Source organism: Bidens hawaiensis, unplaced genomic scaffold (genome assembly GCF_021521415.1).
Source record: "Bidens hawaiensis isolate Kalapana, Puna unplaced genomic scaffold, B.hawaiensis_p1.1 tig00046835_1, whole genome shotgun sequence".
Lineage (NCBI taxonomy): Eukaryota > Viridiplantae > Streptophyta > Magnoliopsida > Asterales > Asteraceae > Bidens > Bidens hawaiensis.
In genome coordinates, this window is record NW_027498367.1 from 58,403 (window position 1) to 70,162 (window position 11,760).

Sequence of the window (11,760 nt, forward strand, 5' to 3'; positions counted from 1 at the left end):
TCGAATCAAATTAAAATTACATATTTACACCAGTTACGCCAACCCAACTCTTGACCTCTATGATAATCCGGTGACCTCCGAATTCAAAGATGCGATTTGCAAGATTTAAACACACAGCATCTAAGATACAATTAGATACAACATTGACACCTTATCACAGGATTATGTAGCTCGCGGAACAGCTAATATTAGTTTAATACATTTACTAAACAGATGAATACAATCATCAGATATAAATAAAGATTCAGTTTGCATTAATTAGAAAATATACATTACATTAAATTAAATTAAATTATTTACAAATGTTTAGAAACTGTTTAAATCAATGTTTTAAAAACCGGTTCGTACCGGCGGTTAAACCGGTTGTACCGGATTTTGAACAGATAGCCGGTATGTAGAGCCTGGTATTTTTAGCCAGTTTAATAGTGTCAAACCACCGGGTTTTTTTTAAATTACCGGTTTAAACCGACATATAGGCTTTAAGCCCAATAGATTTTTGGTATTTTTTAAGGCCCGTATTTTTTAAAAATGACTTTTAACCTATAAGATAAAATTAAAACGAGTATACCAGCAAACGATGTCACGAGCCTATTACACACTTTTATTTTCTAAAAAACTTTGTTTAAAAATCAAGTACTTTTGTATATTTTTTTAATTATGGATTAGCTTTTAGATTAGTTTTTATTATGGATTCATATACTTTTGGGTTATTTTTAAGTTAAAGTTGCATTTTCATAAATTACATGGTGAATTATTCAACCCGGTTGAATATTCCGGTACAATCTGGTTCAATTGGTATTACCATTTTTTAACCCAACCCGGTTTCTAGTTGAACCTCCTGGTACAACCCGGTTCAACCGGATTTACTATTTTTAACCTAACCCAGTATGAATAAAATAGTGGTTGTTAAAACATTGGTTTAAATAGAAGCAAAAATGTAGTTGAATTCTTGAATTATTATTATTTTTGTTAAAACTCGTCGGCCACTTTAATTGAAGTCGTCTTTTGACCCTCACCAAAATCCATCTTCCAATAGATAGCGGTGCTGATGCTTTGCACACACACACAATCCAAAATCCTCCGCATCTTCCATTCACTCACTCATTTAATTAATAATTAATAATAATATTATTCCCCTCTTTTCCTGTTTTCCATCTCCATATCTATAGCATAGGGTTTCAAGAATCCTCATCATTATTATTATTATTATATGCGTTAAAAGTTTTTGGAGCTAATTGATCCCAGGTATCGGTTTCTACATCCACCCATTTCTTCGATTTTCTCATTCATTCTTTGTCATCATCGTTATTCGACGTTTCCGGGGAAAAAATAATAATAATAACCTTTTTTTATTCGAATTTGATCAGTTTAATTGACCTTGTGTTTTTTATTTAAGTTTATAGGGTGCGAGCTTGATTTGATCAGCTTGGTCAACAGGGTTTTGAATCTGTGCTGTTTCGGTAAGGATTCATCTGGGGAGTTTAGTGCATGCTAAGTGTTCGACCAAATTCCTCTTGAGAGAAACTTGTTTTTATTCGTCGGTTTATTCGATCAGTTAGATCTACTAGGTTTATATCTGTGCTGTTTTGGGTAAAGATTCGTTCCTGGAGGTTAGTGCATGTTAAGTGTTTGATGAAATTCCTCTGAGAGACTTTTTTTATTTTTATCGGGTTTGATACGTCTGAATAGCGATGGATGATCTTATGATTGATACCAACGGGTTTGAGAATGCCTCAGACTTCGAGGGTGATGATATAAGGTGTGAGAATATATCAGAGAAAGATGTAAGCGATGAAGAAATTGACGCTGAAGATCTTGAAATACGTATGTACAAGGATCGAATTAAGCTCAAAAGAATAAAAGAAAAGCAAAAGATTTTAGCTCAACAAGCTTTAGACAAGCAAAAGGCTAAGCAAATGAGTGATCAAGCCCGTAGAAAGAAGATGTCTAGGGCTCAAGATGGGATCTTGAAGTATATGTTGAAACTTATTGAAGACTGCAACGTCCGTGGGTTTGTTTATGGGATCATTCCCGATACGGGTAAGCCTGTAAGCGGTTCATCCGAGAACTTGCGCGCTTGGTGGAAAGAGAAAGTCAAGTTTGACCAAAATGGGCCTGCGGCCATAGCCAAACATGAGACTGATTGCATAGCTAAACGAGGAAGTGGACGTCAAAACGGGAACTCAGATAGCATTCTTCAAGATTTACAAGATGCAACATTGGGCTCACTTTTATCATCTTTAATGCAACATTGTGATCCACCACAGAGGAAGTTTCCATTAGATAAAGGTCTCCCGCCACCGTGGTGGCCCACTGGCGGTGAAGATTGGTGGGACGGATTAGGGCTTCAAATGGGCCAACCTCCACCGTACAAAAAGCCCCATGATTTGAAGAAAATGTGTAAAGTTGGGGTTTTAACTGCTGTTATTAAACACATGTCACCAAATATTGCTAAAGTTAGAAAATTGGTCAACCGGTCAAAGTGCTTGCAAGACAAGATGACCGCTAAAGAGAGTTCAATTTGGTCAGCGGTGTTGACCCAAGAGGAATCTTTAATCCAACAATCGAGTGGTGATAATGGTGGTTCGGGAATAACCGATAGTCTATCAGTTGGTTGTGTTAATAAAAAGCGACCTCCAAATAGTTATGATAGTGATTATGATGTTGACGGGCTTGAAAGCACGCGGGCCTCAGTTTCATCTAAAGATCCTCGTGTCCACGCTCCTAAGAGGGGGAAACCTGAATCGTTGAAGCCTCAGCAACAAATAGCATCATACAAGCCACGAGATATTGGGCCAGATATAAACCAAATGGGCCCGGTTCAAGAAAACATGTGGGCCTCAGTTTCATCTAAAGATCCTCGTGTCAACGTTCCTAAGAGGGGGAAACCTGAATCGTCGAAGCCACCTCAGCAACAAATAGCATCATACGAGCCACGAGATACTGGGCCCGATATAAACCAAATGGGCCCGGTTCAAGAAAACATGCGGGCCTCGGTTTCATCTAAAGATCCTCGTGTCAACGTTCCTAAGAGGGGGAAACCTGAACCGTCAAAGCCACCTCAGCTACAAATAGCATCATACGAGCCACGAGATATCGGACCCGATATAAACCAAATGGGCCCGGTTCAAGAAAACATGCCCAACAACCGTACATTGACAGCTGGCAGGCCTCTGTTGGTTGAAACTGGAACCGATGTTCAAATACCCGAGGCAAATGACATGTTATTGTATCCACTGGTTCAAGAATCTGATTATATACCAACCGGGGCCCACCATGGGCCACAAAGTTTGGAATTACATAATATGGTTCCATATATGGTTCATACTCCACCGGTTGCAGGGAAGCAGCCCTTTAATGTGTTGCAGAACGAAAGCCCGAATGCAATCCGAGCTGATGGTTTGCAGAATCTTCAAAGCGATGGATTTCATAACGGGCTAGAAGGACCCATTGATAACCATTTTGAATCATCAATCAATGGTCTGTCACTAGATTATGGAGGATTCAGTAGCCCTTTTAATTTTGGAATTAATGGAACAACTTCATTGGATACAGATTTTGATTATTTGCTTAATGATGACTATGACATCATGGAGTATCTAGGAGCATAAATTTCAGAGTGTTCTTTAATGATTGACTGTAAGTCTCTCTTATTTTAATCTTTTATTTAAAGGTGGCATTTTGGCCCGTTTGGTTATGAGAAAAAAGTCACAATTTGTTCAAATTGTATTTTAGTGTATGGAGCCTCAAAAACTGTTTCTTTTTAAATTGGGCTCTTTCAAGTTTACATTTTGACTTGCCTCCTCTTGAAAGATTCTTTTTTTTTTGTGGCTAGTTTGACACTAAGTACTTGTAATAAAGCTCACATCTTGGCAAAATATGTTTTGGGTCAATCCGACCCATTTTGTACAAGAAATAAACTGTTTTGACCCAAACCTCTTTTGACTTGCCTCTTCTAGTTTTGTAATTTAGATTGTTTTTATGCAGGTATGAGGACAGTGATGGCATTATTTAAGCTGTTGTTTCTGATAAGAATGTAGGGCTCTTGACAATGGTTTTATTGTTGCAGATTTTGATGCTTAAATAATGATCTCGAGCAGTTGCATACTGTAAAATGGATGTCTCTGTTAAAATGAATCTTTCTTTTACATGTTTATGATTCTTGAATGAATGCTAAAGGAGTGGTTAAACTTGCAGTATGACTTCATTACTCTCCTATCGAACCAAGTTTGCCTATATGTGTGATGCTAATGAGTTCTTCATTTAGTTCACAAACAATCTAAATTAAGCATGGGACAACTTGGCCAGATTGAGTTTCAGGTCACACTGGTTTAGGTCAGAACAGGTTTGAATGAAAGTTAGTTTGGGTCAGAACGGACCGTGTTAAAAATTTTAGTCAACACGGTTCACCTGTTGGTATTTATTTTGGTGGCTTGTGGCATGGGTATTGGCAGCAGTGGAAACCCTGGCGGTGGTGTTGGAGAAGGCGGCAGCACATACTTTATAGTGCTGCTGATGGAGGATGCATTGATGGCGGTTGTGGTGACTTGCTTAGGGTGGTAGTTATGTCAGTGGTGACACTCTGGCTACCGGACAATGGATAGGTGGTGGCTACTGGTAGTGGGTTTTGCTTTTCTATTTAGACTTTAAACTGAGTCATTCTACCTCGTTTAAATTTGTCGATCTAAATTGACCCGTTGCGTGATTCTAACTTTCTAATAGACCCAAATGGACCCGAATGTATTTCTTTACCCGAATCAACCAGTATTCTTAATAAAAACACTCAGTTTCTTGATAGAAAAAAGTAAAAAGAAAAATACATGCCACCAAAGCTTCAAAATATCAAAATGATCATCAAATGCAGATTTTGTTAAAGCAATAAATCAAGATTCAAAATTATTACGCTTATATGATGAAGATGAGAAGATCCAAACACCCCCAATTTTAAAACATAAAGTTCCGGTTGAAGTTAAAACAATTATTAAACAAATCATCGAAAACAAACTTGATCAAAATAGTTGTGAAGGCAAATAATCGATGCCCTTTAGCTCGCCTTCCCTTTCCCATTGCTGTTAAAAGGGTCGAGTTCTTCTTAAACACATATTAAAATAGGTCAGTTTATGCTGGTGACTACTAGCATATTATCATATCAAAACGTCTTCCCTTGCAACAACATGCCAGAAAGTCCTCTACAACATTTAAGGCTATCATGAAGGTCCTTTATAACATATGGGGTTGCCAAGGTCCTCTACAACATTTAAGCTACTTCACAATTAGTTAGTTTAAACACATGTGAAGATTATCACATACATGTAACCAGTGGCGGAGTCAGAAATTTTTTTCTATGGGTTCGAGATTTTTCGGTACTCTCTTTTTTTCCGACGTCAAAGTTTTCGGATCCAAATAGGTCAAGTCGGGTCAGTCATTCGGTCAAATAAATAGAATGTTTATCACTATTATATCAAAAATAAATAGTCAACATTTAACAAATTCAAGTATCATTCATATAAGCGTCGCCTATTTATAACATTTGTTAGTAATTTTTATAGTATTCTTAAAGCTTTTTATATTTTATAAAAAAATATTCATTACTAAAATAAATTTTAACTAACTTTTTCATAATCAATAGGTTCGAATATTTTTTTAAAGTGATACTGGGTTCGCTCGCCAAAAAAGAACGGGTTCGCTCATTAATCCATACCTATAGGTTATTTATAAAACCGAAAAAAGACCGCTCCGCCAATGCATGTAACTTTAAAAAATATATCTTTAGAAACAACTTTTAACAAACCTTTATATGAGCGTGCATCTTTGCTCACAGTAGTAATAACGCAAAGCCAATGGAAACTCGTCGTAGTTTTTTGAGGCTGCCAACCGCCGCCCCTTTACAATGTTTACTGTAACTCGGATGTAACATTCGTTACTTTTCAAACCCGAAAACCCGAACCGTTTTAAATTTTTGGTTTTGTTTAGTAACATATATATATATATATCACAAGTTTCGTTGCACATATTTATTTATTTATTAATTTTTTTCAATTAACGATACTCCGAGATTTAAAGTGTTTAATAAAGTTAAACAATTCGTAAACTTTGCGGGTATAATATGTTAAATATTTAAGTTCATAACTCCTTATACATTTATAACTTTTATTTCAATGCAAATACAATTCAAAGAACAAGGGTATAATTATAACTTAATAATTACTTTAAGACAAGCTGAAATTACAGGGTTTAAAGTGTAAATTTATTATTAATGCAATATAACCCAACCCAGCCCCCCTATTCTTCACGTTTTTCCGGCCGGTCACTGTTCCCGCGAGTAGCGATTTTCCGGCGAATACCTAACACCCGTTAATCACGCGTTTTGACCCATTTGATTATGGTAACGGCTTTAGTCTTCGTCATTGAACGTTAATCAGTATATTAATTAGATTATAACGTCCTTTAACCGTCCATGGTGACCCGTAATCATCGCCGGATTATATGGAATTATCATTAACATTCAATTAACACCAAAACGCTCAAATTGATAGTATATATAGACCGCCAACAACGAACTAAACTCGTCCCAACCTTCAAATCCAACTCACATACTCTCTGTAACACGCAATCGATATTCAAGGTTCGTTCTTTTCCGGCCAACCCGTCCACCATCTCCCCGTCACAATACGAGGTAATTTTTACATGGTTTTTAATCATCCTTAGCCGATTAACGAAACCCCTATCAAAGATTAAACAAACGTGGAGTCAAATTACTAAATTGAAAATGCTAGGGTTTTGAGGTAGATGATGAAGATGAGATAAAGTATAAATAATGTTGTTTCTGTTATATCATCAATTTATAAGCTAGCCCAGTCTCTTGTCTGTTACCATATTGACCCAGAACCCGCGTCAGAACATCATCTTTTTTTTTTTTACATTTTCTTTTATCTCCTAAACTAACTAAAATCTTTAAAAGTTAAAAAAAAATAAAATTACTCTTTTTTTTAACTAACTAAAAGTTTTATAAATTAAATTTTATCAAATTCATCCAAAACCCCACTTTCTCATATTTGTAACTAGGTTAGCTACCCATATCCTATACGGGTTGAACAATTAAAAAGATATAATAACAAAATATGTAAAAAAAAATTCATATAATAAATACCATGTTACATGTAATAATAAAATTTCAAGAATGTACCCTTAAATTATTGTAATTCTCTTTTACTTTTAGCTACATCATATCTCATATCTAGTAGCATCTGGATTTTAAAAAAATGTCTTGAAAATTCTTGTAATCAAACTACCCAATTTAAACTGAAAATGATAACCTTTAAAAGCCTGTAACCAAACAAACCCAATTAAACTTAACATCACAAAAAAATTAATGAAGAATTCATTTTAAGTAATGAAACTAACCACCATAAAATAAAATTTAGAGAGAAGAAAAGAAATGCAGTTGCATCTCCTTCACCAATCATGTAGCTTGCTCTAGTTAGCTCTTCAACCAATTTTTTTACAAACATTATACGTAACAAAAAAGTCAACTAAACCTCTAAATACATCATCCAATTTATTTTGCAAAAAGGTTACAATTAACGATTTTCTGTACAAATTTCTAGAAAACATCACATTCCCATTTCTTGGTATATCCTTTTTCATTATTTAGTACATAACCAAAAGACATCTATTTGTAAAACCAATTGGGCTGACACGATTTTACCCATAGCAACCTGTTTGGCACCTCAATTCAAATTTTTTTGAGAGAAGAGTTTACTTGTACATTGAAAACAAATAAACTAAACTTTATAACAATCATCTTCAATCTTCGCCCATTTCAATCTGAGCCTCTAGCTTGTTATAAAATAAAATTCTGCAAAAAACTTTGCATTGACACAAACATTAAAACACTAAAAGAAAAAAAGCTAAACATAAAATTCACTGAACTTTCGTTTAATGCAGTACATATTTTTTGTGAGTTCGAGCAGGGAATCATATTGAGGACGAAATCTCTAGGTAACACTTCATTTTCGATATTAATGTACACGTAACCAAGCGATGATTGCTGATATAGTTATCCTCTTAAACTATAAACAGACTTTTCAGAATCCTTACGATATTATTAAGATTCAGTTAGGCACGAATTTCATGTGGACCCCACCTATCTGATATAATATGTCTATCTATTATACAGTGAATTTTTCACATGTACGTTTTTCTCATGACTTTAAACTTTCGAGTTAAAAATAGCTGCATAAAACTTGTGCATATAAGCTCATAAATTGGAGCATATAAGTTGCATAAAAGCTATCATAAAAACTGCATAATCTATCATCATGACCACAGTTAAAACACATAAAATTGAAGTAGATGAGTTTTAATTTTGCTATAGTTAATACAACTTGCTAATAAAGTATCTCCCCGAAAATACCAATACTAAAAATGGATATCGATACCGGTACCGAAAATGCTGGATACGATATCGATTTGTGAAGAAACACTAATCTACCCCGGGCAGATTACGGGTAATCTGGGGGTTAAATAGATGTTTCCCACGAGGGGTTAGATCCGGCAAAGATGGTTCTTCTGATAACCTGCAAAACAGACACCGTGAGCTCGTCACTGAGAAGGGGGGGTACCTCCTTGTGACCACCCTCCGGCGTGAGAATCAAACTAGATTGCTCTTGAATATAAGTGTATATTAAGAGAATGACTAGAGCAGATATCAGGTATAAGATATAAGATAAGATACAAGATAAGATGATGATCTACCATTCCAAGGTGTTGGAGTATTTATAGCCGAATGTAGGTTCCAAGAAGGTACAGCCGGCTGAATAGTGTTCCTGTTCTGCCAACTGTGGGCTACGCACATGCCATGCTGGTAGTTGGTGGGTAGGTAGCGGCTGATAGTGACCAGGCCGGCTGTGTACTATTCCTGTTCCACCAACTGCAGGCTATGCACGTCCTCCGACAGGTTGGTGAGTAGGCTGCGGCTAATAGTGACATACAGTACAAGAGCGTGCTGCTCGTCATACTGTTGTCAGTGAGCTGTCGTATCCTTGGTCAGATCTTTTGTCCATACCTCGTCAGGTACAGTACAAAAGATCCTCCAGTATCGTACGGACTGGCTCATTTAGGCGGGAGTTCTCCCGGCTTTGTGCGGGAGAGTTCCCGGCTTTGCTCATTCCTTCTTCAGGTGACATTACTGAATTATTATGAGAACTAAGTGCCTTGTGCGTGTAACTTTGCTGCGCAGGTAGCCTTCCCTGATGGCTTGTATCCGCAGCTGCGGGAACAGGCAGAGCACCATTGGGAGGCTTTTCCTGCGGGAAGAGCTTGCGTACTGTGCGTAAGGACGTCACGTCTCTGAGCATGGTGGGTCCTGCGGATCCAGTTGGTCTCTGCGCAGACGTCCCTTTAAGTTAAGTCTTGCGGGTTCAACCGCGCAGACGTCCGTTAAGGAGTCTTGCGGGTTCAACTGCGCAGACGTCCCTTTTCAAGGTGATTCTTGCGGGTCCAACTGGGCTCTGCTGGGACCTACCTCTTCAAGTCCCCCCAGTCCAATGTTCTTCTCATGAATTGTTAATAAGTGAGGTGAACTTTTGGACTTAAGCAAGGGGTTTTGAAAAGGGTTTAGTTTTAAGGTTTTCCATGGGGATTCTTCCCGCGGAAGTCCTAATGTCACGTGCAGAAATTCCCGACTTTTCTGCTTGATCTTTGGGTGTGATGCGGGTAGGTCTGTAACCTCCTCGCAAGTCAGGAGCGTTGAGTTCCACTTGTGCAGATTCTCCCTGAGGTTTTGGTAGTTTTGAACATAGTGATCAATTATGTTTAAACAACCAATTCCATCTTGGAGGTTCAAATAATCTAGTTCTCGACGTTCCCGCTATGCGGGGATGTTATTACCGTTTCCGCAAGCACTGCCCAGAAGATCCTTCTTGGTTTCAATTCCCTGCGGAGTGCTAGGTATGTGAAGGGTTTCGCCTTGACACTGTACCCGCACTCGTCTTATAGTTACTTTTACTTCCAAGGTATTCCTGGCTTCAATTCCCTGCGGGTGCTAAGTATGTGAAGGGTTTTGCCTTGACACTGTACTCGCACCCGTCTTATGGTTACTTGGTTGCCGAGGTATTCTTGGCTTCAATTCCCTGCAGGTGCTAAATATGTGAAGGGTTTTGTCTTAACACTGTACTCGCACCTGTCTTATAGTTACTTGGTTGCCAAGGTAAGGGGTATTTTCCCGCTTACCTTTGAATCTTTTTGAAATTCGAAAAGTTGGTGAAAGGATAAGAACAGTCCAAACTGTTGAAACATCGTCCGACGGTTTCTTCTGACAGTGTCAGGACGTGCAGGAAGTTATGGCGACGTGACAGTATATGGTCATTCCAGGCGCTTTTTCAGGCGCGTGGGCGCGATTTTTCGGACGCGTGGCCGCGAAATTAATGGCACGCGTCCTTTCAACAGCTGTTGCCAGGTATAAGATATAAGATAAGATACAGGTATAAGATATAAGATAGGTCCCAGCAGAGCCCAGTTGGACCCGCAAGACTCACCTTGAAAAGGGACGTCTGCGCAGTTGGACCCGCGCAGCCTCCTTAACGGACCCGCAAGACTCACCTTGAAAAGGGACGTCTGCGCGGTTGAACCCGCGCAGAGGTAGGTCCCAGCAGAGCCCAGTTGGACCCGCAAGACTCACCTTGAAAAGGGACGTCTGCGCAGTTGAACCCTCAAGACTCCTTAACGGACGTCTGCGCGGTTGAACCCGCAAGACTTAACTTAAAGGGACGTCTGCGCAGAGACCAACTGGATCCGCAGGACCCACCATGCTCAGAGACGTGACGTCCTTACGCGCAGTACGCAAGCTCTTCCCGCAGGAAAAGCCTCCCAATGGTGCTCTGCCTGTTCCCGCAGCTGCGGATACAAGCCATCAGGGAAGGCTACCTGCGCAGCAATGCTACACGCACAAGGCACTTAGCTCTCATAATAATTCAGTAATGTCACCTGAAGAAGGAATGAGCAAAGCCGGGAACTCTCCCGCACAAAGCCGGGAGAACTCCCGCCCAAATGAGCCAGTCCGTACGATACTGGAGGATCTTTTGTACTGTACCTGACGAGGTATGGACAAAAGATCTGACCAAGGATACGACAGCTCACTGACAACAGTATGACGAGCAGCACACTCTTGTACTGTATGTCACTATTAGCCGCTGCCTACTCACAAACCTGTCGGAGGACGTGCATAGCCTGCAGTTGGTGGAACAGGAATAGTACACAGCCGGCCTGGTCACTATCAGCCGCTGCCTACCCACCAACTACCAGCATGGCATGTGCGTAGCCCACAGTTGGCAGAACAGGAACACTATTCAGCCGGCTGTACCTTCTTGGAAACATACCTTCGGCTATAAATACTCCAACACATTGGAATGGTAGATCATCATCTTATCTTGTATCTTATCTTATATCTTATACCTGATATCTGCTCTAGTCATTCTCTTAATATACACTTATATTCAAGAGCAATCTAGTCTGATTCTCACGCCGGAGGGTGGTCACAAGGAGGTACCCCCCCTTCTCAGTGACGAGCTCACGGTGTCTGTTTTGCAGGTTATCATAAGAACCATCTTTGCCGGATCTAACCCCTCGTGGGAAACATCTATTTAACCCCCAGATTACCCGTAATCTGCCCGGGGTAGATTAGTGTTTCTTCAATTTGGTACTGCACATTGGTAAAATATCGGTACTATACCGATCCCGATACCTCAAAAAGTTAGTGAC

At 39.1% G+C, this 11,760-nt stretch overlaps 1 protein-coding gene across 1 annotated transcript; it reads left to right on the forward strand.

Moving 5' to 3' along the window:
* The first annotated feature begins 1,691 nt into the window (after positions 1-1,691).
* On the forward strand, positions 1,692-4,178 carry LOC143596673 (ETHYLENE INSENSITIVE 3-like 3 protein). The gene is made up of 3 exons (XM_077075383.1): positions 1,692-2,712; positions 2,980-3,639; positions 3,988-4,178. The coding sequence occupies exons 1-2, from the start codon at positions 1,692-1,694 to the stop codon at positions 3,609-3,611; spliced, it is 1,653 nt and encodes a 550-aa protein (XP_076931498.1). The 3' UTR covers positions 3,612-3,639; positions 3,988-4,178.
* Positions 4,179-11,760: the final 7,582 nt, after the last annotated feature.